The sequence below is a fragment of the Anser brachyrhynchus genome, assembly GCF_964034855.1.
Source record: "Anser brachyrhynchus genome assembly, chromosome: 1".
Classification (NCBI taxonomy): domain Eukaryota; kingdom Metazoa; phylum Chordata; class Aves; order Anseriformes; family Anatidae; genus Anser; species Anser brachyrhynchus.
This window is the reverse complement of record NC_137694.1, coordinates 188,926,479-188,953,777: the sequence shown is the minus strand read 5'-3', so window position 1 is coordinate 188,953,777 and position 27,299 is coordinate 188,926,479. Positions and strand designations below refer to the sequence as shown.

Below are 27,299 nucleotides of genomic sequence, written 5' to 3'. Positions count from 1 at the left end.
CAGTTACGAGCTTCAGCATCAACTCATTGATTCAATTTTCTTTTACTTCTAAAAAAATTAATGCATCTTTTAATAAATCATTTTTAAAATGTTGAAACAGAGTTCCCTCTGAGTAAGTTTTTGCATGCCTTTCTTGCGTTTCTCTATACAACATTTTTATTTAGGAAAAAAAAATAGTTTACAGAGACCACTACAGATTAGGCTTGTTTATATAATGATGCATTTACCTGCCATCAAATTGTCAGAGAAAATAAAACATGCTTGGCACGTTAGGAAGTCAGCTGCATTATGTGCATTTGTTGTAATTCTGTCTCTTCTTATGTGATGTGATCAAGAAAAATGATGCGGTTTCCTGGCACCACAGTATCACCTGCGTTTGGTGATCTTTTGCCATCATAAAACTTCATACATTTCAGTTGCTATATTTAGGATCCTACAATCACACTGGCAGTGCTGACATCTCTCGGTAAGAGGAGAAACAAAGAGAACGTTAGGTAAAATCATTTCCTCGTTATTGAATCCAAACCGAATGTTTAAACAGATGTGACACAAACAATGCTGCTTGCTGCTTGCATTCACAGATAGCAGCCATTTAATTTCAAGAAACAGGGCAGAGTTATTGTCAGTGTACTTCATAGCATGATGACTGCAGCATGAGTTTAAGATCTAAAATGTTGCCTGTAATTTAACAGGATGATGTCAAATAACCTTTGTTGTCATCCTATGTAGTTTGTCAATGCCACATTGCTTTGTTATGAAACGGAGGCCACTGAGTGGTGATACTTTCTGATTCTAAAATTATCCTTCGTAACTGATTACTGGTGCTTTTGCTTTGTTCTTCCTTCTTAGGCACGGCCAATGGACTACCCAAAGGACTACCTTTCTCACCAGATTCCAGTATCATTTCACAAGCATTGGAATATTGATCCAGTGAAGGTATATTTTACATGGCTGGCACCAAACGCAGAAGAGGTACTCAATGGAAAGAAAGTTGGTTACAACAGGGAGGATTTATAAGCAGCAGGTTGTTGATGAATGTACTGCAGATGAGAGGCTGACACTACTGTGATTTTTGTGCTTTTCTTACATTGATCATCTGTTTGTAATATAGATGTTGTTGTTTTGTTCCTGGTTGCTACATTCCTTCAGAGCAATGGAAGAAGGCATGTAGTTGACATTTGGATTCTTCTGTTAGTTTGGTTTCTCTTCTAGGGCTTTACATACCAATGAACTTGCCACACATTTAAAATGTCTCCTACAACTTCATCTGTGTTCTGTTTTGGACTTTGAGTCAGCATCAGTTCACATTTCCTTCCTTTGTTCTTGCAAAAACTGAAGTTCTTTATTTGGGAGCCTAATACTGAACATCTGTTAAACATCTATTGAACTTCGTGTCTGCTTGACCTGCAGAAAACAGTTCTCTAAACCGTTCTGGAACAGGTTCCTGATAGAGGGGAGACATGACTTTGTTTCTGTGGCCAGGAGCTGGATTCTGTGAAGGCCGTGTTCCTTGATACTCGTTTCAAACAGAAATATTGCAGTTCCCTTGGGTAGGCGGACCAAGTGTGAACTACTATTTTACCTTAAAGTTGATTAGCATTTCTGAGGAATGTCATGTTCAAAATAGACGAAAAGGTTAAGGACTGGGATTTCTTAAGTGGCCACGGGAGGTCACTGTGGCTCCTTTAGAAATCTAAATCGCTGTGTCTCTATTTGGCAAGTATAAATGTGACTCTTAAGGATTTTCGACGAACTAACACTTCAGTATTTCTGACGTGTGCATTTCAGTAGTATGTGAATGCCAGCTTTAAAAAGTTTGTAGGATTTCTAATTTATATCACCAAGATAAGTAATTTTATGCTTAAAACATGTAAAAAGTGATTCATATTTAAATGTTCTTGATTTTTTTTTTTCTTTGAGCAATTCAGTTTTGTAAAAATGTTTGTACAAAAACCGGCATTAGTATGTTTTGAACTAATTTTTATACTGTAAAACTGTTACTTCTCAAGAACAGACTATGGCACTTGTATGCTGTTATTTAACTTTGCTTGCTATATTGTAACCAAATACAGGGTCTTAAAGCCATACTGCTGAAGTCATTTGTGGGGTTGTTTCTGGATTTATTTTATTTTTTGGTAGGTTAGAAATTGATTCCATTCAGAGTAATGCAATACTTGTTCTTACGCCTAAACAGGGGAGCCACTGATTCCTGTTTCAGTAATTACTGAAGTTGTATAAACACTTGTTTGTGAATGTAGCTTGTGGAATTAGAAGCATTTGAATAGCAAGCACATATTCATAATAGATTCAAGTATTGATTAAATAGGAGCAATCCATGTTACGTATTTTTTTTCCTTCCCACTATCAGTGCCTTAAACAGTAGACATTTTACTGATACCAGGAGTATGCTGTCTGGTACCATGGATGTATCGTTAATTATGTTTACTGTTTAGAACTGTGAGAGCTGAATAAAAGCATTCTTGTTTAACCTTTTGTGCCTTCTTCCTTTTTGCAGAGAGAATACAGGATTCTTTAAGCAACTGCATCGTAATTTTATCAGCTGAATAATATTTGATGGTCAGTTGTACTAAAAGAGTGTTTAAAGATTTTTGTTTGATGTCATATTCTGTTCTTACATACTTCCCCAGATGAGGTTAATTTTCAAGCCTCTATTTTTGTACAAATGAAAAATGCTTTTGCAGTGGACTCTTCATGTGATTGGCAGTCTTGATGCTATCACAAAATTCCATCTATAATGATGCTATCATTATCACATTCTTCAAAGGTCTAATCACATAGTCCATTCACTTCCAACTTCAAACTGGTGACATTTCACATCTCCTTGGGCCTCGTGGAGGCAGAATAGGTCAGGCAAAGCTGATAAGCTTTGGATCCATACTGTGTTGCACTTCTGTGCTTCTGTCTTAACTGGAAGACATCAACTCACTCATTGCTTGGTTACTTACTTAAACATTTTCTTCGGATGTGACTAAGGTAGTAGTAGCTTTTAAAGTCCACCTTTTCTCTTGCCGTTTCCTCTGGGCTTTACTGCAAGAATTCTGGAGGTATTAGTAAGTATAAGACTTCTGATTCCAGTCTTCATAGTTTTGAAAACAATGAAGGAGTAATTTACTCAAGTATCCTGTCCCAAAAAGTCATTCTAAATTTTTAGACATAATTAATGATATGCATCTGTAGCAGCAGCATGGCAAAAGTGATGTTTTACTCCATGAACTGAAAAATGCAAGATTTTTTTTTTCAAACAGAGTTTCTGAAAAAAACTCTCAAAATTTGAAGCCTTCTATAGTTAGTTTTAGAAGACTCAGCAAGGCAGTTACTATCTGAAATCTGGACAAAATTGGTCTGTAATAAGCTTGAGCAGTGCAAGGATTTTTGAAGAAAAACAAGGGGATTATAAATGGTGTAATGTTAAAGCAAAGCAAGAGAAGGAAATTCACAAATCACTTCTGTAGCAAGCAAATTAGAATGGGATTGTAAAGTTGTATGAAGTTCCCTTTTCTGAGAAGTTCCAGAACTGTATTGTGAAATAAACAAAAAAACCACATGGGGATCCTTATTGACTGATTCCTTTTAATGTGTTTATAACATGTTTATTCACATGTATTAAGCTGTTTCTTTCATGGAATTCTCTTTGCATTTAGGAGACAAAAACAATCTTGAAATACTGATGTCTTTAATATAGCAGGACACATAAGTGGTGAGTGATGAAATGTTTGAGTCTCACACTTGATTGAATGTGAGAATGAGGGCTATGAATCCAATGTTTCACATAATCACAGAAGGGCTGAGTCTGCTTGGCCCCTGGTGCCACCCCTGCCCAAGCAGGGACACCCAGGGCAGGCTGCCCAGGACCACGTCCAGGCGGCTTTTGGAGATCCCCAAAGAGGAGACCCCACAGCCTCTCTGGGCAGCCTGTGCCAGGGCTCCGTCACCCGCCCAGCACAGAAGTGCTGCCTGGTGCTCAGAGGGAGCCTCCTGGGTGCCCGGCTGTGCCCATGGCCTCCTGTCCTGGCACTGGGCACCGCTGAGCAGAGCCTGGCTCCGTCCTCTCTGCACCCTTCCTTCAGGGATTTAGGGACACGGATGAGATTCCCCTAAGCCTCCTCTTCTCCAGGCTGAGCAGCCCCAGCTCTCCCAGCCTTTCCTCACAGAAGAGGTTCTCCAGGCTCCTGATCATCTTGGTTGACCCTTTGATGGGCTTTTTCCAGTATGTCTTTGTCTTTTTTGTACTGGGAGGCCCAGAACTGGATGCAGTATTCCAAGTGCAGCTTTACTAATGTTGACTGGAGGGGAAGTTGAGTTTGGCCAGGAGCTCCTTGCTCCTCCATGCAGGCCTCCTAGCATTGTTGCCTGACTTCCTCTTCGTTGGGTTGGATGGCTCTTGAACTTGGAGGAGCTGACTCTTGAATATTAACCGGTCTTCTTGGGCCCATCCTCCCCACGGGGCCTTGTCCCATGGTACTCTACCAAGCAGATCCCTGAAGAAGCCAAAGTCTGCTCTCCCGATGTCTCATGTCGTGAGCTTGCTGTGCACCCTCCTTGCTGCCCTCAGGATCCTGAACTCCACTATTTCACGGTCACTGCAGCCAAGGCTGCACCTTTGACCTTCCCTTTCCCCACCAAACCCTCCTTTGTGTTTGGAAAACACAACTTGTGTTTGGAAACAAGTGTGGCTGTGGTTATCAGGGATACTTCCCTGAGGGACCTTCTCACATGGAGCAGGTCACGAGCTTCGGTTCAGCCAGCACAGCAGCCCTGTGGCCTCCTTCTGCCCATTCATGTAACTCTGCTGAGAAGTTCTTGGTGGGACTTTTGTCCTGACAAACCAAGTTAATCATTTGTTCTTTCTCTTGCCATTATGGTTTGTTTATACTGGAACTTTCCTGTTAATGGATTATAAGAACTAAAATGCTTCTGATCTTACAAATACTAGCTGTGGAATTACTTGATGCTTAATAAACACTGAAATACATTTTTAACTCAATAAAATGTGGACAATCATCCCATAATTACCAAGTTATTATCTCCTTGTGAAGAACTCTGTCAAGTGCAGTTTGAATGTCTGAAAAAAGATTAAAAGTCGTATCAGAATAAGACATGATTTTGTTTTACAAGAGCTGGCTCGCCTCCATCAAGTCTTGCCACTTGTTCATCTAAGTGGTATAATTAACGCTTCAACAAATGCTCCTCTTAGAAGCCTGTAATTGTCCTGACAGTCTTTCAAAATCTGATAAAACATCTGCTGCTCTTCCAGCATCCTCATAGCCGCTGCCTATGAGTGCTCTCGTGACCTTTGCTAGCAATTCAGCCACTGCATTCTTAAGATATTTCTGGTTTCTCGCAAGAGTGTCCTGGAATGTCAGATGGGTTGCAACGAACGGGGTAGAGGTTGTAGAAATGCAGAAAGTAAAGATACACTGAGGTGAAGCTATAAGAACGTACCACAGTCCCACAGTCTGTGCAGCTTTTATGTCTTCACATTGGTGCATGCACGTGTATGCTCGTAGGTTTTAGGTCATGTTACGGTTGGTCTTACCAAGCCTTTGTGAGGAGTTTTATCATTTGTGTCACTGCCAGCTTGAAGGATTGTGGATTTACCTTCATTATGGTCAGCTTCCTGCTGCACACCATTGCTTTGGTTCCTCGTGTGTAAATCTAGCACCATTCCCCAGCCTCTGCAGCGCTCAGGCTCCGAGTGGAGGTGGGTTAACTCCTGCCTTTACATCCACCTGCCCACGGGCAAGGTCCCAAAATAGCAGAAGTTACAGCCAATTTTAAACACCACAGCTAATGCAGCTTACAGCTCCATCGGCAAATGTAACAACAACGCTGTTCGTCTTGGCAAGCATTATTCAAGCACCACAGCACTCTACTGGATGCACTGAAAAACACAAGATTGTACTGCAGAACCATCCAGCTGAGGGACTGAATAGATCCCAATAAGTGACGTTGTGGCCAGGCTTGTTGAATTGTCATTGCCTGTATGAGATGTGAAGAGAGATTGAACAGAAACTTTAAATGCAACGAGATGAGTCAGATTCTTATGGCCCCTTGAGCTGTTTACTTGTCAACACTCATTTAAGTAGGAAACATCATACTTTTGGATTAAAAAGTAACATATTCTATTGCTCATTTTTGTTTTTAAAGATGGCGAGAAACAATGCAAAGGGTGATAGGGATCTGTAAGAACACAGGGAAGTTGTACAGGGGAAGACTAAACAGCCAAGAATTATCCGTTTGAAAAGGCACGAGTGGAGCAGAGGTCCCCTTAATTATGAGTGATACAGCAAGGGTGAGTAGGGAGTGATTTGTCACACTCTGATAGTGAACTTGTCAGAGTAGTTTCAAGACAGGCAAGGACTCTTCCCACAGCATAAAACTAAACTGCAGGACCTGACAGCACAGGCTGTGGCAGAGGCTGAAAACTGCAAAAGGACTTGAAAAGGACTTGTACAAAATCACAGAACAAAGGTCCATAAATAACTTATAAACACAATGGTTTCAAAAACAAACAAACAAAAAACAACTTCAAGCTAAGGCTCTAAACTACCGATACTTAAAACTGGGCAGATACACCAGGCTAACAGACCTTTGTCCTCACTGTGACTCTTTCCATGTAATGCTTGTATGCATACAGTTTAGTTCAAAGTCGAGACTTTGGGTTTTTGGTTTCTTCTGATGGTGGTTATGGGTAGTGCTTCAGTCCCTGTGTACACAGAGCATCAGAGCATCCTGTGGTTGTGTAAGACCGGAGCCACCTCTGAGCTGAAGAGTCAAAATGGAGCATCTGTCAAATCCCTGCTTTCCTCTGCTCTGTCAGTGCCTGAGGAGCCCAGACAAGAAAACTCTTGCCAAGGCTTGGATGATGGACCATGATGGACCTTACATTCAAACTTAAGTGATGATTCACCATAACTTAAGGAACATGCTAAAGACAAGGATCCCAAAGCCCAGGCTCTGCAGGGCAGTCAGCCAAGCTCTCCTTGCTGAATGTGGTTTTAGGATCCCAGAGAAACTGAGCAACTTTTCATGCCAGGAAGTGAACAAGCTCTGGAGCTGATACGTCAACAGCATCAGACCCATCTGTCGGTAGTCTCTTTATCACATGGGCTAGTTACGGTTTGATCTCCTAGGGACTATATTTGAATACAAAGTGCTTTGAGGTCAATCTGCACCAAAGTCTAACCAGAAATGACAGTCTGCTGCAAGGCAGGGCTGAACCTGTGTTCTTTCTAAATCCCGTGTTTCGTAGGAATAATTTATGTCTCTCCTTCATTTGACTGACTTCCAGTTTCATCAGACAAGGCATCATAACTCGATAAAATTCCTCCTGCGTGAAAAAATTCTCTTCACCAGCTTTCCTAATGTGGCAAAGAGAAACCCAAGGCCCCTTCCCCTTCCTGCCACATTTGCTCACACAGTGCCTGGGGGGAGCTGCTATGCAACCCTGTCATCCCTCACAGCTAAGGTGTTGGGTGAAATCTTTTGGCCTGGTGGCCACCCATGGCTACCTAGCAGACCCTGCCTTCTCTTCCGAGTGCTAAGAAACTCCAGGTCTCCTTTAAGGGACTTACATTTCCATTTTTTTGTGCTGCCTGCTGGGGCTGAGGGACTCAGTTCTTTGTGGGTCATTTCCAGTGATCACCTTCCAGTAAAAACTCTTTAAAGGTTTCCACATCTCACAGTTCTTATATTTTGGTGGGGCCCAGTTAATGTTTTTCATGAAGGATGCCCCACCTCTGCAGGCCTGACATCTGTCACAGCAGCTTCCTTTAGGTTTCTGGACATCCTACTAACTGTCACAGCTATTCATGAAGGTGATCTGATAGCCACTGTTTCTGCTGGACATATATTAAAAGTTATTAAAAACAATGACAGATTATCCCTAGAAATCTTCTTCATCAGTAGGATGTACCTTCAGGTATCTGAAGCTTTTCCTGTGCTTATGACGGTTTCCTTCAAACTAGGTGTTCAGCTGACCTGTTTTGTTTCCCTTGACATCACACCATAGGGGCTGCGTGCCCCAGATCCTAAGAAAGCTCTGTCTATTCTGATGGATCTTGGACCAAACTTCTTGGACACGCTCCAGCATTCACTTTGACAGCCCTGTGAGGCCACAGCTTCCTTCCAGATGTCCTTGGAACTGCTGCTCCCTCAAGTCCACTAGTATCCAGGAATGGGGTTTGGCTTGGCAAAACTGTGCTGAACTTCGCCAAAAGGACTGCAAAGCCTCCTTTTAGGTTGCTGACACTCTGGTAGGCGCTGCCTGGCCTCATTTGGAGTAGTTTGGATGGCCATCTGAAGATACATCCCACTCTCGTGTGCTTTGCCACACCCTGACTTTCTGGCTTCACAGGTTGAAAGGAATGGACACAAGGCACACTTTTGACTACGTGTCCAGCTGAGACCAAATGTTCTTGAACACCTTTGTGCAAGCAGCTCCTTTGGCACAGCTCTGACAAACAGGCATGAGGGGAACCATGACAAGCCATGGAGCAGTACTGCCACTGGCTCCGGGTCTGCACAGCCCACAGGCCCATCAGGCCTGAATTTACATGAGAACTAGCATTCAGAAAACTCTGGTAATTCAGGAGTGAGATCTTCTCCCCAGGGCTTGTGGTATCCTCTGACACACTGCAGTTCCTGCCACAATTTGTCTCTAAAGATGGTAATTTATTGCTAAAACCACAGGAAACTGGCAGAGAGATGAGGGAGGGAGCTGGGTGGAGATACAGCCTTGGGCCTGTACAGTGCCACCATTGTCCAGACCCTGCTCTGAGGCACTTGCTTCCTGAAAGCTGAAGCTCCAAGCAGCGAAGTTGCTTGGCTTTGTCTGTAATTTCCACTTGTACATGACAGGAACTCTAGCTTTTTAAATCCTGCAAAGTCTTTTTAATGCTGGAGCTGTGAACAGAGCCAGGCCATTTATCCTGGTGTGAGAAGGTGAAGAAGACGGAGCTCAGCTCCTGGTGAGTATTTCATTGACTCCAGTCAGTATTAATCACACTGCTGACAGGACTGGAGGCAATGCTGTACTAGCTGCTTCTGGGTGAGCAGACCCTCCATGTTTTAGTTACCTCTAAGAGTACCTGTCACATCTACTTCCCTGAGAACAGCATTTACACAAACTCAGAATCACAGAGTAGTCCAGGCACCCCTGGAGGCCCCTGGTGCCACCCCTGCCCAAGCAGGGACACCCAGAGCAGGCTGCCCAGGACCACGTCCAGGTGGCTTCTGGAGATCCCCAAGGAGGAGACCCCACAGCCTCTCTGGGCAGCCTGTGCCAGGGCTCCGTCACCCGCCCAGCACAGAAGTGCTGCCTGGTGCTCAGAGGGAGCCTCCTGGGTGCCCGGCTGTGCCCATGGCCTCCTGTCCTGGCACTGGGCAGCACTGAGAAGACTTTGGCTCCACCTAATCTATACTTTCCCACCAGATACTTACACACATTGATAAGATCCTCCCTGAGCCTCTGCCTCTGAGAGGTCTTTGAAGCTGCTGAATATGGATTGAAATCTGACTTATTTTTACTTAGTTGACAGGTTCTCTTTAACTTTGCAAGGTGACTCCGGGCACTTTCCTCTAGAGTCTATTTACACATTTTTAGCTATTGTCACAGTGCCAGGCATTTGCTGCATGATGGGAAGCTGCTGGGAATAATTAGCACTGAGGGGAAAATGTCAGAGAGATTCAAACGTAACATTTATACAAAAATACTCCCACTTTTTTTTCGGTAGCAGCACAGAACCTCTGCAGGGCCCCGACCCTGGATCCATGCACCCTACACATCTGTTCAGGGCAAGCCCCCCACTCAAGTGCCCATTCCTTCCCCCTGCTTGGCCAGTGGTGCCCCAGGAGCTTTCCACAGGAGGGGTTATCTGCAGCTTGTGGCCCCATAGGAAGCAGCTCAGCCTGTCTGTATCACTTACTTCAAGTCACAGCTCAGCTCGTCTCTCCTGTTACCTTGATTTTGCCTCCCTTTTTTTTCCCTCTCCCTTTTGCCTGTGGTCCTCCCACTGCTTTCATCCTGTGGGAAATTGATTGGCCGATTACCGCAGTGATGTGCAGGTTTTAAATCTTCTGCTCATGAAGGAGAGGCTGTTTTCAATTACAACTCTGCCCCCTTACAGGGCTCATTACCAGTATCTGGCATGAGGGTTCCTAGGGACTGTGCTGCCTGGAAGGTGGAGCTGTGACACGGAGGGGCTGGGGAGGCTTGGTGACCTGCTCCAGCTCCCCGCTGGGTCTGTGGCTGCCGTCGCATCCTGTGTGGACGTACCTTGCTCACACCAGCTCACAGGTGGGCTGCTTGTAAGAGTGCACACTTTGTTTATTCGCTGGTTGGATTGAGGTTTCTCCCTACCACGGCCTCTGCATGGGTGCAAGAAGAGAAGTGCTCGCTGCTGAGGCTGAGCATCAAAGCACCTAAGGGGAATCAGAATACAGACTGGTGCAGGCAGATATCTCCTTTAATATTCACAAGCAATTGCTTCCACTGTGGAAAAAAAAAAATTGCAGTGCTTCATTTGTTGCCCTGATGGAACCGAAGAACCAATTTGTATCTTCAAAGCATGTCAAGAGCAGCCAGCTACCTAATTGGCAGCCCCACTGCTAAGTGCAGGGCACACCAGGACTGGCAAGGGAGCTCCGAATTACTGCTCTCTTCCAAGGAGCTGCTCTCTGGTGTTGGCTTTCTGCAGCCCCGTGTCAGCCTTCAGAGGAATTACTGATTGCTGGTTGAAGGGACAGGCATTTGCAGGCTGGGCTGTGAAGAACAAAGTTTCTCACTCAAATCACTTAAAAATATAATGTAATTATGCCTGTCTTTTAGACAGCTCTCAGGTACATGACCTGTGGGTCGTAGCTTAGAGAAGACAATTTTAAAGCTGTTTCATCTTTTAAGATATGAATACGGTTTTCTGTAATGACTCTAACCCTCAGAAAAATTGTCCTATTCTCCATTAAGTCCCCCTGAATAGTGAAAAATGTAGTAATTAATTGCAGATTTCCAGATGTCCAAGCCATATTCTCCTCTCCCATCTGCAAATAAAGAAAACCCCGCATTTCAGTGACAATCTCAATGGAGCAGGTGCTCAAAGACAATATATAGAAGTGTTTCTTTACCACATTTGTACATGTATAAGACCCATTTCAAAGACACCTGTTTCTGTTAAACCACAGTGTTCAACAGCTTTGGGGAACTCATTTTACCTAGTGGCCACCAATAAGTACCTTTATTTACATCTGAACTGGGAAATGGTACAATATCCATGAGCATACAGCTAATGATTTATCCTGTCCTGTGCATTATTTTTTTTCAGGTGTGTGTCCTGGTTCCAGTTAGGACAGAGTTAATTTTCCTCATAGTAGCTGGTAGGGTGCTATGTTTTGGATTAGGATAATGCCTTTGTTGGCTAAAACCCTTCCTGACGTGCCTGCATTCCACAGGCTGAAGTTCCCCAAAGGGATCCAAGCATTTAAGGCTTAGACTTCACAGCTGCAACCATTTCTGTCTAAGCTGTTCAGACACCCGAGTACCTATTAGTGAGAACAGGCAGATTGTCCTCAGTTGTGAGCGTGCACTGATGTTGAGCCTTCACTGGGATTTACAGACGAGACATTTCTGCATCTACTGCTGGTGATAGGCTGTGTTTATGAACCCCACCCAGAGCACAAGGCCTTTCACTACCCAAGCAGATGGTGGTGAGAGCATCACCTACAAGGTGGGATGTCATCTGAAATGGAACCTGAACGCCCATCTCTAGGCTTTAAGCAGGACCCCCCTGTACTACCTGGAGCCACTGGACTCCACAGAGCAGCAGTGGTGGACGGGCTGCTGCTGAAGGTGTTCCGCTTTGCACAGAGTACACCCGGAGGAGCAGTGTGTAAATCCCAGGTCTTCCTCTCCACTGGCTGAGCGGCTGCCAGATCTGCTGGCAGAAAGAAAGGTATGAGGTGCCACACAGATGGCAAGGCTGAGCTTACCCAGCTTCCTGCTGAGCAGTGTTCAGCAAAGTTACAGCCAGATCGTTGTGGACACAGAGCATCTCTGCAGCACAGAGTCATTCGCATCCCCTCAGAGTAACTGCAAGACCAAAGTAAAGAAAGTGTGATAACTGTGAGTGGATATTGGGCTTCTACATCTCAGGCACAGGGAGTAATGTTGCAGGACTATCTTAATTCTGTCTTCCTTGAATGTATCTTAAAATGCACTCTTACATCTCATACATCTCACGGAACTGCACAAGCAGAAATAGTCCACATTACACATACAAATCACATTTGAGTTGACTGAGTCATCCCCTGGAGGATAATATTAATTATTCAAGAAATACACATCCATGTGGCATAAGAGCTCTTTTCCTTGATAAACTTTCAAAAATGTTTAAAAATCTATGAAGGGTGTGACAAATAGCTTGAAATACCTTTATAAACTTCCAAGTATTTTCAAGATAGGTTCAAAGAGATTGGAGATCACCGATGGTTACAGCGGGATGTGTGGATTCCCTGGCTTGCCCTGCCTCACCACCCTTTCCCGAGCAAGTTTCGTGCTTCCAACCTCTCCCTGCAGCCTCTGCTCCTGAGTGACAGCATCCTTCCTTGGCAGCACTGGGCTGTCTGTCCTCACGGCTGTCCTGCGCCCCTAGCAGTGGGAAGCAGGACTTTTAAACTGCAAGCTATTGAACAACAAACGTTATAATCTTTGCTGGGTAAGTGTCTTGGGTCATTTTATTTATGAATATGGGAAATAAAATAAAATAATAATAATAATAAAGAAAAGATTTACTCACAGGGTAGAGTATATATTTTTTTGTTTCTCTCATTGTTTGTTTGGGGGTGTAGATCAGACCTGTCAGCCAGGCAGGGAGAAATATCCTGTGAAAAGAGCTGAGGTGGATTAACCTGATGGGGCTTCTTCCCAGGGTGTTGCAAAGCTTTAGACTTCATCAGTCCTGCAGGGATAATTACAAGTCTGCAGGTTCCTCCTAAAACATAGAGTCGTAGAGTCGTAGAATCATTAAGGTTGGAAAAGACCTCCAAAACCATTCAAACTTTCCCACCACTTGGCTCTCAGACCCAGTACTGCTTCAGAGATCCCATGGCTTACCAGACCCTTAGAGGCTCTTTTTCATGCAGTGTTATTTGGCTTCCCTGCCAAAATATTTTTCTCTTTTTCCTCCTACCTAGGCTTGTTTATGGTCTAATAAAGCCATCATCCACACAGAGATTTAGCAGGGAGGCTGAGGGGACTTTAGCAATGTGGAGTGCCCTTTACATCATCAGAGCTGTCTTGTTCAGACCAAGGCTATCTGATGGGTAGGAAATGCCCAGAGCACCTCAGATTTGTTCTCCTGCTCCTCCCACCTGCCATTTTGCACTTGTTTCTATGCACTCACATACCAGCATATTTACTTTGCTTTTCTCCCACAGAGGAGATATTGGTGCCATCAGCTGACAGGAATGATGTAAGGAAGCACCCCGGGTCCACAGAGCATCAGCACTTCTTCCAGTCCCTGCTGCATGAAATAGTCTGCAAAAATGAAATCTGATGTTTCCTTGCATAACAGCGCTCAGCTGCCTTCTGCACTTCGCAGCACCTTGGCAAATCTCTTCTCTGCACTTTAACAGCCAGCCCCTTACCTGGTGGTAAGGTTCCTGTGTGTAACTGCTGAATGCGTTCAGGATTTGGCCAAAGGGTTATCATGAAGAGGAATTGGAAATGCCTGGTGAATACAGTCAAAGTGGAATAGCTTTATAGGAGGAACAGAGCTCAGTGCTATAAAAATGAAAAGGGGGATTTTTGCTGCCCGTTGAAGACCAAAGCACAGTTAGAAATTTGTCATTAATCAATTCCTCTGCACCAGGCAAAACTCAGCAGTGCCGATGAACACTGCTGTTGTATAATTTCTATGCAAAGCTGGGAGAAAATTCTCCATAGCCTGCGGGACTCCTTTTGACATAATTTTCCCAGGAAACCAGGCTGTTTTGCTCTCTGCTATGACCAAGAGTCTGCAGCTAAATGCACTGAGCAGCTGTTTTAATTCAGGAGTGCCAAAAGGCCTGGACAACCCCGTGGTGGCTCTGCCTTCAGACGGTGTCCCGTGGGGTTGAGAAGAGCAGGAGGTGGCCCACAGCATGTCAGTGGGCTCCTGTGGGACTTGACAGTGGGCTTTCAACCTGTGTCTAGTAAAAGGCAGCGCTATATTAAGGCAGTAATAAAACAGCTTCAAAATGCTTCCTGACTGTGTTCACAATGAGGAGAACTTTCTGGGTGCTGGTTCTTCTCATTCTTGGGAGCTGCATCTAAGTGTTTGTCAGGGCAGTAATAGTTAGGTGAAGCACAGGCTGTACGCTTGGGTCCATGCTGCTTTGGTTCAGGAGGTGACACCAGGGCAGCCTCAGGCTCCTCATGACAGGGCTTGTTCCCCTGGGCACAGCAAGCTTCTTCCCCCACATTAAGAGGAAAAAAGGTTTAAATAGTCTCAAATATTCAAAGATTGATGGCATCTCGATTATTTTTAACCATAGCTTTTTCTACTGAAATCCTTCTTTGTGATGATTTAGTTATGATGCTAAGCAAAATTTCACTCAAAACCAGGCCTCAGTAATGGTTTATCTTTGGGCAGGGTTTTTTAATAGCAGTCAGCATAAAAATTCCTTCTCCCCACTTGCAGGTTTGCAGGCAGTGCCTGTCTCCTTGTACACTTGGGGTGATCCCATGAACTCCCTCCCCAGCTCACCTTCGAGGCCCAAGCACTTCTCCCTGCATACACCTCTTGCTCACCTCCTCCTGCCAGAGCTTTGCCATCCTGACAAAGGGGGCTAAACCCCACAGACACAGAGAGGACACGAATCATCCCCCCGAGGACCACTACAGGCTATGAGACTGCAGTGAGAAGCCTCTATAGGACTGCCCAAGTCCCCTCCCTCTGCCATCTCCTGGGGTATTCCTCCATCCTGAGCAGCACCGGTGGGGTGCACAGAGCAGATGCCAGAGCAGCTGTGTTGCAGCAGCAGCAGTAGCCCACCAGCATGACAATGGGTATAGGATGCATATTGGTTGAGGTGGGCAGGACAGGACAGGAAAAATAAGTTTGGGGTCTTTGCAAAACCTTGTGTGACCACAGGCAAGTTACTTTGTGCCCGGTGAGGTGCAATAGCTTCAGACATCAACTGGTACCTCAGGCTCGTGGCTGTTAAAGTGCAGGCAAGTCCAGGGGAATCTGTAAAGCCACAGATACCTAAAGCCAAACACCTGAAACTAAACCACCTCCATGAAGTGTGTCTCCGTTTTATTTTACCTTAGTTTTCTGGCCACAGGAACAACCTGTATCTCTGGAAAGCTAAGTATTTTGGTTACAGTTAGTTTTATCTATGCTCATGTGTTATACTTGATAGATGAGTACTGAGTACTGGTTTGGTACACATATATGCTTGTATTTAAGAGCAGGATAATTGCACAACCCCTGCAAAAACGCTCTTCAATAAGGCTTTTTCTATGAAACCCCCAGAGAGGCACATTGTATCATAGATTCATTTTGGCTGACAAATATATTTTAAATACTGCTCCTTATATCAGCTCTGCCAGTTCTTCTGTGCTAATAAATATCAGCTTGGGGAATCAAGACAAACACAATTATGTAAATAAAAACCCACATGATATAAGCAGTGTCAGCCACCAAGTCATAAACCTTTGTGTATTGAAACCCATTAGTGGTAATTCTAGCTATATCTGTCTGTCGGAAAGGAACAGATTAAAATGTTTTCAAAGGCTAAAAAAAGACAGGTATTCCTCTTGATTTAATGTGCAGATTTAAAGCCAAGGTGAACTGTTTGCTTTCAAAGAAAAGGAAGGAAGACGGATGGGAGCTGCAACATCAGCTGGGTGGAAGGCAGAGCTGCCTGACGGCTTATCTCACATGATTAATGTGAGGTTGTCTGTCACAGTGAGCACGATGGCTGCCTTGTGGCTGATGGAAAAATAAAAGCAGGCTCTGAGGCTGGGTTTGCTCGGAGGAAACAGTGGGTAGGGCTCCAACACAAACATACCTAAGCCCAGACCGACCCCAGGGCCTGTGCTCGGGATCAAATACAGAGGTAGCACTTCGTTCAGCTCTCAAAGGCCACGCAAACTGAGCTTTTGCCCAAATGGAGATTTCTGTGAAGGTCATACTTGAATTACAGCGCTTCACCCTTAGCGAGATGATGGACATGAGCACAGTGATCAGATCCACTTGAGGAAACGCTCTTGAAACCTCCTTCATGCATGTGAATACCTCTGCGAGCTGCCTTTACATAAAGTCCTGGGAGTTATTTGGTAAAAACTCTTTTATCAAGTAACGGAAAGCAGAATATGTATGACCTGGTGCTTTCAGAGTCCTTTTTCTCGCTGAATATCATTCAAGCTTTTATGCAGTCTCTACTTACTGCTTCTCAGTGAGCAGCTAGCCAAAATGCAAATGACCTAACTGTCTGGCCTGCGAAAAACTGAACAAGTTTGAGTCTTTTCCCTTTTAAAACAGCACCCAAAAAGCTCCCTTTTGTAGCTCTCATTAGGACCTTGTAAGTGGTGCTTCTGGAGCTCTGCCTAGTGCTTTCTTTTCGTCTTCTCTGTCTTACTGGTGTGTGTCTGCTGTGTGTGTAGCTCTGATACACCGCCATGAGCTGTTTCTGCATTATAATTGTACTCTCAGGAGGAAACTCTGAATGAATCAATATTGCACAGGCCAATATTGCATAGATTCGAAGGAGGCAGATTTCATTAGCACCAGCTATCACTTGCACTGTGCTTTTCCCTTGTTGGGCCAGACATATCCCAAAGTGTCGCTGGCCGCTGCCTAGCACTCAGTGCAGGCATTAACAGTTTCCCTAAGCACTCAGAAAAGTGAGCCGATCCAGCTATTATAAGCCAGCTCTCAGTGGCAAAATTCCCAGGGCCGGACCAAGCAGACAGAAGTAAGGGGAAAAACTGAATTTTGGACGGCAATATGTTAAAGCCATTGCCCCTTGTCAACATGTTTCTTAGCTGTAGTAAGTCCCATTAGGCTAATGAGGTCCTAGGGTTACATCCGCACGGGTTTTGTTGCAGGATGTGGTGCCTGGGATTTGTGGCTCTGTTATTCTTTGCACACAGTCATTATGGCAACAGCTGCTCTTAAATAACGCATGTTAGCTTGCGCGTTTTATCAGGTTCTTTTGAAGATGTGGAGCTCTCTTAAAGTGGTTAGCTGGAGTTATTTAGAACACAGTTTAACTCTGTTCCCCTGTAAGAAAGACTGAGGAAAGGAACCTGAAGCTGTTTAAGACCCACGTGCTGTCCTCCATCTGAACCAGAGCAGTGCTGAACACTGTCCTCAGCTTGCTTATGTCCCCACTTCCCTGGTATCAGCACCATTGGCACATGTTTTTGTTTCTGTTTCTGTTTGTTTTCAACGAGGGATTGGCTGGAGAGAACCTTCAGAAAAAAAAAATTCTTCTTGGAAACATTGCCTACAAGCAGATTGTTTTAATGTGGTAGCTTCATAAGGAATAAATGGATGGGAATAACTAAAGTCCAACATATTTGCTCTGGAAACTTTCCATTTAATTATTGCATTATTTAGTTTGATTTCTGGGCACTGTTTGGCACATGCATGGAGCAACTGATTGCTCCAAGTGAAGGAGATGCCAGTCCTGTTTCTGCATCAAAGCTGGTGACGCTGCCCTGGGCTGGTTTTTCATCAAAAAATAGGTGCAGTATATTTTGAATGATATCATATGGGGAGGGATTCTGTCATTTGAGTAATCTTATTTTTCAGAATTCTGACAAGTAAATCCAATGTTTGAATGATGTGCAGTTTTTGCAGGATTTTAACCACACTGAAAACATCTCCCATCCTGTCTTCAGCCCTGATGTAGAACATGAGATGGTGGATCAGGGATCTGGTTGTGGAGATAGAACAAAATCTTCCTCTCCCCAAACCCTATAGCCTCATCCAGGTTTCTGTCCTTGTCATTTTTCTACTTCCTTTTCCTTCCTTAAATGTATGGGATGCCTTACTGCAGAGCTCTTTTAACAGGTGTGAGACCTTACAGGGCTTTGACCACAGCTATACAGTCTCAAAAGAAAGTTATCCATAGATAAGTGAAATCACACATAGATGCTTGAAAGCAGGAGTCTAAACGTAAGAAAGGTTCTAACAAACAAAAAAACTCCCATCTCTTGCAAGACTGAGCAGGCCCAGGACCACTTTAAGTCTTGCCAGCTTTAATGGTCCCACTACAAAGTGACCACTTGCACCTTTCAGGATGTCAGTGTGAGCTGCACATCTTTGAAGATCACATCTTTAACACTACCAGATAAAAATGTTTCTTCGAGTTTAAATAATTAGTTCTTAATCAAGATCAGGGTTTTGATTCTTATTATTTAAAAAGCTATAAATGAGAACTAGGTCTGGAGTTCTTCAGCTAGAGTTCAAATGATGAGTAATGTTTGATAGGAGGTAGGACAGAAATCAGCTCTGTTTCCCGGGCTGGTTTGGCTATGCACTATCAAAATAATGAGCACTCTCTGCTAATTAGGCAAAGGGGAAATGTCACTGAACATGTCATGAAGAACATGTCGTTTTTAAGCAGCCTCAGTTAAGACACTTCTAGCAGCCATCAGGTAAAACATGGTATCTGGTAAAAACATGGTATCAAGCGAAACAGAGATGAGTTATAAAAGGTACCATGCAGATCCAAATCTTACAAAACATTAATTACATCCTCCTCCAAACAATTTTCCAGTGCCGGCATCTAATTCTATTTTGATAAAATTGCTGCAGAGAATTCTTTTATTTCAGGAAAAAAAAATAAATAAAAAGAATATGTGGTCAATCTGAAAAAACGGTTTGGCTCACCAGTTATTGATGGCTTTGCATGTATAAACAATTAAATCCAACCTTGCAAAATGTCTAATATGAACCGTATGAAAGCTGTTCAAACAGTTGAGAGCACTAAATTCAGCACAATTATAGGCCATCAGAAAAGTGTCTGGTAATCCTAGTACAGAACTACACATAATTTTTGCAAATAAATATAATAGCTGCTGTATTTGGGCTGCTGACCTGCTACCTGCATTTATTACTGAGTGTAAAACCAGTCAGAGTATGATCATCCCTCCATTTTTTGACTCTTGACTGAGACAAAGCTCAGTTCAAGTGTAGTACATCGCCACACTGTTTCCCAGAAACTCAGTTGCCCAATTTCATGTAAAGTTAATAAAAATGAGAATTTTATGAAAATTTAACATAGAACATTTATCGTGTTAGTATTGTTCTGGCTTGTTTGTCCAACGGAGCTGTGAATATCAGCCTCCAGAGTCCTGTGGAAGTCACCCTGCAAGGGCCTCCCATCAGCACAGTCCAGTGACTGCAAGAAAAGCAGGCTCCCAGCTTGTTTTCTTAAACTTTTCATATGTCAATTAAGGGATTTGGGATCTTTCCTGCCCTCCATTTTCACCTCTTTCTTTCTTTTTAAAATTGCTAATTGTACTTAGCAATGTTTTTCCAGCGGAGACCTTAAAATACATCACAGCAACAAAAAGAATTATCCCCCCCACCCTCCTACACCATTAGCTGAGAGGAGAAGCTGGCTCATCCCCTCTTAACTGATGCTTCTCCTGTAGTCTGTAAAGAGTCAAGAAATTTGAAATATAGCATTACTAAGGGACTGTTTATAATCTGCTGGCCCAATGTTTTGCTATGTAAAGCCCTTTGTTTGAGTTACTATTAGCTTGAGTCAAATTATTTCCTGGTTTGTGCCCTGTGCAAGCCTGGAGTATGACAGCTCCACTGGGGCCACGCAGTGGCACAAGCCAGTTTGGAAGCTGACTCCCCATTTCTACACATAAATCAGAACAAACATAAGCCCATACCCTGCTCCTAAGAATTACTTTAAGTCCCCACACAAACTCTTTGCTATTTAATATTTGCAAATAACGTCTTCCTTCCTTCCTTCCTTCCTGCCTTCCTGCCTGCCTTCCTGCCTTCTTGCCTTCCTGCCTTCCTGCCTTCCCAGCAGCTTTAAAATGGTACAGATTCAAATAAGGCTGAAGCAAAAACAGCTCACATTTAGGTTTTCCCAGAACCACAAGCACTATTTCTGATTAGAGGCCTGGAGCACCTGTCATACGAGGGCAGGCTGAGAGAGCTGGGCCTGTTTTGTGCCCAGTGACGGGACGAGAGGCAATGGGCACAAACTGAAGCCCAGGAGGTTCCGGCTGAATATGAGGGGGCACTTCATTACGGCGAGGGTGACAGAGCACTGGAACAGGCTGCCCAGGGAGGTTGTGGAGTCTCCTTCTCTGGAGATATTCAAGGCCCGTCTGGACGCCTACCTGGGCAGCCTGCTCTAAGGAGCCTGCTTTGGCAGGGAGGTTGGACCCGATGACCTCTGGAGGTTCCTTCCAACCCCAGCAGTTCTGTGATTCTGTGAAATGAAATATACTTCATGCTGTAATTGTGAACCAGAGGGGCTGCTTTGGCTTGCTGAGAGTCCCAGTGGGAGTCTGAAAACTGGGACAAGGCATTCCTTTGGCTCTGGGGTCAGACCACAAATTTCCTCTTTCATTTACATGATCAAAACTCTCTCACTTTTCGTTTTAGATCTGCATGGCCTAATTTAACTCAATTTTATTCTTCTAAAATTTTATTCTGATACTTTCTGAATTCCACAGTCTACTTCTTGTTCTCCACGGACTCACTTCATATTCTTTTTGAGGTGAATACTCGCCTGATTCTGTATTATTCACCTAAGATCAAAAACCACAGCTCTGGTTTTACAAGCATTTATCCCTTGCTTGGGATCCACATTCCAAATGTTATTTGTGTTTTTGACCTAAAAAATGTCAAGTTCTCTCCACACTCAAGGAGAATCAAGAAGATGCTCTACTCGTCTCGTTTTGAAGACTGAAGGGTGTTTACAACAAGTCAGGTTACTAAATTATGGACAGGAAAGTGATCGATATTCAGTCTGCCTCTGCATGAGTGAGTATCAAACGAGGAGGGTAGGGAAGAACCAAGGCAGGAGTTGTTCTTTGTCTCTTTGTTACTTATCTCCACAGATTAGTTTTTTTCACCTACAGCAGAATGTAAGCAATAGGTGGGATAGAGAAGTGACAGAGACATACCTGAATTGACAAAGTAGGTCATCAAAACTTGTTAATGCAGAGGTATCCCTAGTTAGCAACTGGGGCTTCCAGGACAGCTGGAAACTCAATGAATTGGCAATCCATAGCAGAGGCCATTCGGTGGAAATTGTCCAGGATTTTATAAAAAAAGCTGGGACAAGCTTCTCACCTTCCCATCCATGGGCATTATCTGCCCTAATCTAATGGGTCCCTTTTCTGTGCTCTGATTTTGAATTGTGGCATAACTTCTAACAACTGCTCCATGGATTTCTTCCTATTCATCTTTAAGTTCCTTAAGACTGTGCTGTCTACATTTGCCTCCTGAATTTCCTGAAAGCCACCTGTGTTCCTGTCTGTCTGCTCAGAATACCTCTGAAATGGCTCCTCTCAACCATATCATAAAACTAGACCTGTGCTATTCTTGAAATGGTACTTTCCGTGCTGTGGTGCTTTCCTGCAGTGGTGTTACTCCCATGTCATCCTCTTGGCCTACTGGTTGTCCTGGCCTCCAGAGTGTCTTTTGGAGGTCCAGCCACAGTCTGGTAGCCGGTTCCCCCGTTGGCACATGCATTCTGGTAATTCTCATCAGTAGCACAGCTCCAATGGCTGTCTCTGTGATTAGCTGCATACATAAGTGTCTTTTCCAGATGCCTGTTTAAAATAAAACTTTGCCTTCTTTCTGGCAGTGCTCACAGAGGTTCAGTGCTCAGTTCAGACTGTCTTCTCCAGCCTCCTCTCTCAGCCACTTCAGATAAGAGCACCATCTTGACTTTTGCTTGGGTTGAAACTGTGTGTCTGCAGTGTTGTCTTGCAATGCTTTTGCCTCAGCCCTTGAAAAATGCATTTTCCCTTTTTCATTGCCATGAAGAAGGCTGCTGTTAAAAATAATTTGTAAGCATACGGTTTTAACCCTGTCAAATCTTCCTGTACATCTACCCAATAGGTTGTTTTTGTCTACTACACCCAGTGACTTCAAGACTCTCTAGGATTTACCTTTACAGATATTGTAACAGGTACAGACAGCCACCAATGTAAGTCTTCTTTTATTTTGAACAAACAAGTAAAAAATGGCAATTTTCATCTAGTTAAACATCATCTAACAGATAATGAGTGATGTCATCACACTTAAGCCTTTCAGAGAAGGCTTTTATGTTGATTTAAATACATTTGACATTGTCTGGGTAAGATCAATTGCTTATTTCTAATTGCAGCTTCTTATCGTCTATTTATTGTCTAGATAGCAGCTATGATAAATCAAAGGAAATTAGAAAACTGGAGGGACTTCATTTTTATTGCTGAGATTTAAAAGAGTATTTTTTTCCACACTGTTTCTTTCAGGTGAGTGTATGTGTTTGCTAACAAATATCTTCATAGGTACTTTTATCAGCTGCACAGCCAGTTCCCAGAGGTGTCTACAGCATGGGGTGAAGAACTGCAAAGCATGAGGACACATCCAGCCAGCTGAGAGGCATGGCAAGGTGTCTGGCATGTACAGAGAGGCTGCTGCCCCCAGTGCATCATTCATGGGCATTAACATCCTAAGATGCCTCCTCTGAGCAAGGAATAACTTGACCAATGCGGTGGGCCCTTGGGAGAGGCACTGTGTTTCCCTTCCACATGGGATAATCTACTTCTTTATCTTTACACTAAATTACCAAATTCTGACAGAATGTGCAGTCAGACTGGAAAACAGGTGAACACAGTCCAATCTAGCTGCCTGCTCAGATTCTGTTCATATGTGCTTAAAAGGGTAAAATATCCTGAATTGAAATGTCAGACCTGTTGAATATGTGCAGACATGTCTGTGAAGTCACAGTCTTTAACACCTTCTGAAGAACAAGCCTAGCTTTCTTCCAAAGCAGTGGAGAACACAGTATTCTCGGAAAGAAAAAAAAAAAAAAAATATATATATATATATATATGCAGAAGGATTTTCTTTCCATAAGAAAACCCCAGGATGTGATGCTCAATGTCCCTCCCAAAATGCATCCAAAATCCCTTTTCCTCCTGAGCTGAGGGCTGCCCGTCCCTGGAGGTAGAAGAAGGAGGAGGGGGACAATCCTAGCTGCAGAATGGTGAAACAGTTGCTTAACTGATGAACTGAGTAAAACTACCCCAAATCATCCTTTGCAGAAAGAAAAACAAAACACAAAACCAAACAGAAAACAACCAACCAAACAAGCAAGCAACAACAAAGAAACAACCAAACAACCAAACAAACAAAAAAACACAACACACATTGCACCTATAAAGCTACCTAGAGAAATAAAATGTCTCTAAAAACTGATGACTAAAGACACAGTAACTCTGAGGTATCCTGTATTTATGAGGCTACCACATAGAAGCCCCCTGCTACCACTGTGCAAATGAAAACATTTAGATTTCTTATTTGGTGCCATGTCCTTCCTCAGTGCCTATTATTGATTGAAAGCCAGCAATTTACTGGCATTCTCTCAATATATATTTCTTTTCCTGAGGTCAAAATGAGAAAACAACTGCATTTACCTCCGAATGAACTCCGTTTATGGTTTAAGGAATTTGTTTGGTTTGCTTTGTTATGATATATTTGCAGGTAAGCGCCTGACTAAACAAAGTTAAATCTTTGTGTTAGGCTGTCTTCCAATCATGATGTTGTAGACCACAGGCACACAAGATCGGACTGTTGTAATTGTAAAATTGCATCACGGAGTCATATTACGTACCTTGTGAAAGTGAAATAGTGCTCACACACTGAAAGACTCTCTTCACCTTTCCCATCTTCATCCTTTCTTCTGGAACTTAATTGCAGTAGAACCATCTCGTCTATAATAGAAAAATACCTAGTGGCAACTGGTAGGGATTTTAGGACAAAGGTACAAAATGAGGAAGAGCAATCAAGTGAGAAAGTGCCTCACTTTATACCTTCGAAGTTGACAAAACTCAATACCTTTCAAGTCCAAAGCTCTTTGGGCAGGTGAAGGTGGTCGGCAAGGGCTGCAGACTGTTCCGAAGGAAGCAACAAGCACCCCATAGCACACCCGCTGCCATGCCGCAGGCAGCAATCTACCACAAATGCTCACTGTCACTTTTCTTTTGCTGGTATGCGACACCAAAGTGAATAGCTTCACCTCATTTTCAAATATTCCAAAAGGAGATAGTTTGGCGTCTTCAAAGCAGTCCAGCAAGCAATCGATAATTCCCTCTTCAATTTTATAGTGACAAACATGCCTTACAAAAGCTTCGATGTCACTGTATTTGAGGCATCGGTGCCTATGAAGAAAACAGCCTTTTCAACGAGGGCTTTGTTTCCTCTGTTGAGAGATGAGCCTACTTACTCTAGGGAATCTATCTTCATAAGGAGAAGAAAAAAAAAATAATAAAATAAATTTAAAATTTAAAATTTTTTTTAAAAATGTATATTTTAGCTCTGGCTCACAAAGGACAGGGTTGTTTAATTTGCTGTCAGAATCGGGTGAATCACCACAGCTAATTTTTGCTACCCTGCTTGAGTGCAGAAGCCCTTTTGCCATTTTGTATATGCAGACTCCTAGGGAAAAATAAAATAAAATAAAATTATTTGAAGCCATGACAGCAATGTTTTTGTGATCTGTTCCTTTTGAATGCTCTCCTATATCTGCAAGTCAACCAGAAGCAAGTGAAAACCTTTTTCCAAATAAACTATAGTAAATCTCGGGGTAATTATCTCCTTATTGACAGTTACAAAACAGCCCTACGCTTCCTTTAAAATCCAATGCCTTCTCTTTTGGGGTATATCTTACCTTGGTCATGTAACCATTGTCATAACCCACCTAAGGACCATTAAATCTTTCAGGTTTGGCAGGGATGTCAGAAGGTCTCATGTTCAAAGCAGGAATTCAGACTGGGGCCCAAAACTGGAGTATTCTAGATAGTGTTCAATGAGTGCTGAGTGCTGTTCTTCAGTTGCTTCCCGACCATTAGAAAATGTCTTATTTTAAGGCATTCTCATTCTCCTATTTGGTTCCTCAGTCCAAATTATCCTGGGCACCTCCTCACAGCATGTTGTGTTACATTTTTACTTTATTCATTTGGTGTCCCGCAGACACCCGCTGCACTGTGGCCGTAGCTGCCTGTGCTTTCATTTCTTTGCCTCTGACTGATCAGAGCCAGCAGCAGCCTGACCCCTCCTGAATCTGTGGATCACAACCAGTGATGATGCATTTAGCTGTGCTAATTGCAAAGAAGCATTTATTATGAAGGAATGCATGCACATTCGTATCTTCAAAGATGCTGAGTAAAATAAGCTAGGTTCGAAGATTGGGATAAAAAAAAAAGAAAAAGAAAGAAAGAAAAAAGTGATGAGTTCTCTTCCTGCTAAAAACACCAAAGCTCTTATCTCACCCACTTTACCTTTGCTGTATTGATACTCTTCCGGAAAACTCATTTTGTGACATTGTGGAGTGGAAAACTCTATTTTACAGTCTTACTAAAAAGCCAGCTGTTCACGAGATAATAATGTACACGTTGAGCTCAGCAATGGTATACAAGTATCTCCTCGCTTCTTTTCTAAACATTTTCTCAGCACCTTTCTTGACAGCTTTAATACTGACTACTTCAGTATCTGTCATTTTGCTGCCCAGGAGAGCACTCCCAGTAGAGAAAATTAAAAAAGATCACAATTCAAGAGTCTGAGTACTAAGCATTTTGGGTAACGGAGGGACCGAATTTTCACCAAAATTAGTTGTTTCCATTGATGTCTTAACTTACATTACCAAGGAAAAATTAAATGCTTCCCCCATGGATCCCAACAGTTGCTCCATTAGGTGCAGCGAGTTGTTCCATCCACTGAACTGTAAAAAACTGCTCACTGATTTGTATGGGCTTGCTCATGCACTGAAGCAAAGTTACCTGCTAACGTGGATAGAGTGACAGAATCTGGCCCTAAGTGCAATATACAAAAAGAAAATATAGAGATACATGAAATAGTTACAGATAAAATATTTCATTTCCCTGTTCAAAGTACATATAGACAAATCAGGCTACACACACACACACACAAAGTATAATAAATAATAATAAAAAATGTAATAAGTCCTAAGGAAAAATGAAACTTTCTTAATATTTTTTCTGTCTGTGCCTGCCCCACTCCGCAGCCCTCTCTCCATTCCCTTCGGAGACTATTACTCCTGATTTCAGCTGAACCAGGGCCAAATCCCAGCACTTCACCAAGAGAAGCACTGAAGCATAGTAAGCATAGCTGGCAAATGCTGTGGTTTTGTTTCCTTGTGAATATTAATCTCTTTACTAGAAACACATTTTTCCGTCTCGGTCTTTGCTGTATCCCCACTCACTTGGACTCCCGGGGAACTCTTAAAAGTTAATGCTCAAACCTGGTGTTGTCACTGACTGGTTTGAGAACGCTTTATTGGTATACTCGTCCAAGGATGTTTCTCCATGGTAGTTCTCAGAGTGCTTTCAAAACACAAAACCTCTCCATTTAACCTTTTTAGCCTTTGGAGCATGATTTTCCTTCTCCTCAATGAGAAGCATAACGCTTTGTACCCATGAGTTCTGGGCTACCGGCTCTCTTCAGACACTCTTCGTCTATTCTATTTTAATAGAGATATGATGTCCTATAGTCAATGATACACAGTGTTCCAGCCAAAAATGTCGATTTCTCACTGTCTCATACTATTAAGTTACTTTTCTCTCCCTAGTTCAACTGAAAGGTACTGGCACTTCTGCAATTCTGAAAATATCCAATAAATTATCTTCCTGCTTTATATTCAAGTGAGCAACACACAGGTAAAACATAGATTGCTTTAATACATGTGCCAGCAAATTATAATTCAGATATTATCATTCTTACATTTTTTTAAATTTTGTTTTGTTTTGTTTTGTGAAAGCATTCCTTTACATATATGCTACTGGAGAGCTCTTTTATGTACTAGGATTGGTCCAGACCTCAATTTATAATTCCTTTTAATAATAATAATAAACACAGATTAAAACATTGCTAACAAACTTGCATTTATTAATGAATATTTCTTAGTGCAAAATTATTAGAACCTAATTATAAAATATAGATATTTGGAATGAAAGACCTTAAAATATTTCAACAATCCTCATTAGTTCTTCCCCTCTGGTTTTCCCTGGACTCAGGATATGCTCA

At 42.9% G+C, this 27,299-nt stretch overlaps 2 protein-coding genes across 5 annotated transcripts in view; one reads left to right on the top strand and one right to left on the bottom strand.

The window, feature by feature from the left end:
- Positions 1-2,488, top strand: part of B3GLCT (beta 3-glucosyltransferase) — a 61,038-nt gene extending 58,550 nt beyond the window's left edge. Inside the window, exon 15 of the mRNA XM_080577427.1 lies at positions 850-2,488. Coding sequence (XP_080433553.1) covers positions 850-1,017 — 168 coding nt within the window. The 3' untranslated portion in view covers positions 1,018-2,488. The remainder of the gene's footprint in view (positions 1-849) is intronic.
- LOC308188439 (uncharacterized protein) lies at positions 2,475-25,840 on the bottom strand. 4 transcript variants are annotated; one of them, XM_080577440.1, is made up of 4 exons: positions 23,872-25,840; positions 11,811-11,948; positions 10,298-10,443; positions 2,475-6,000 (listed from the first exon to the last, which is right to left on the bottom strand). In XM_080577440.1, exons 1-4 carry the CDS (start codon positions 23,964-23,966, stop codon positions 5,891-5,893), a joined length of 489 nt encoding a protein of 162 aa, XP_080433566.1. In that variant the 5' UTR covers positions 23,967-25,840; the 3' UTR covers positions 2,475-5,890. The 4 variants fall into 4 exon arrangements, 1 of the variants encoding a protein (XP_080433566.1); XR_013945504.1 differs by lacking the exon at positions 23,872-25,840 and adding an exon at positions 12,810-18,248 and having other exon boundaries at positions 2,475-11,058; XR_013945502.1 differs by lacking the exon at positions 23,872-25,840 and having other exon boundaries at positions 2,475-11,058; positions 11,811-18,248.
- Positions 25,841-27,299: the final 1,459 nt, after the last annotated feature.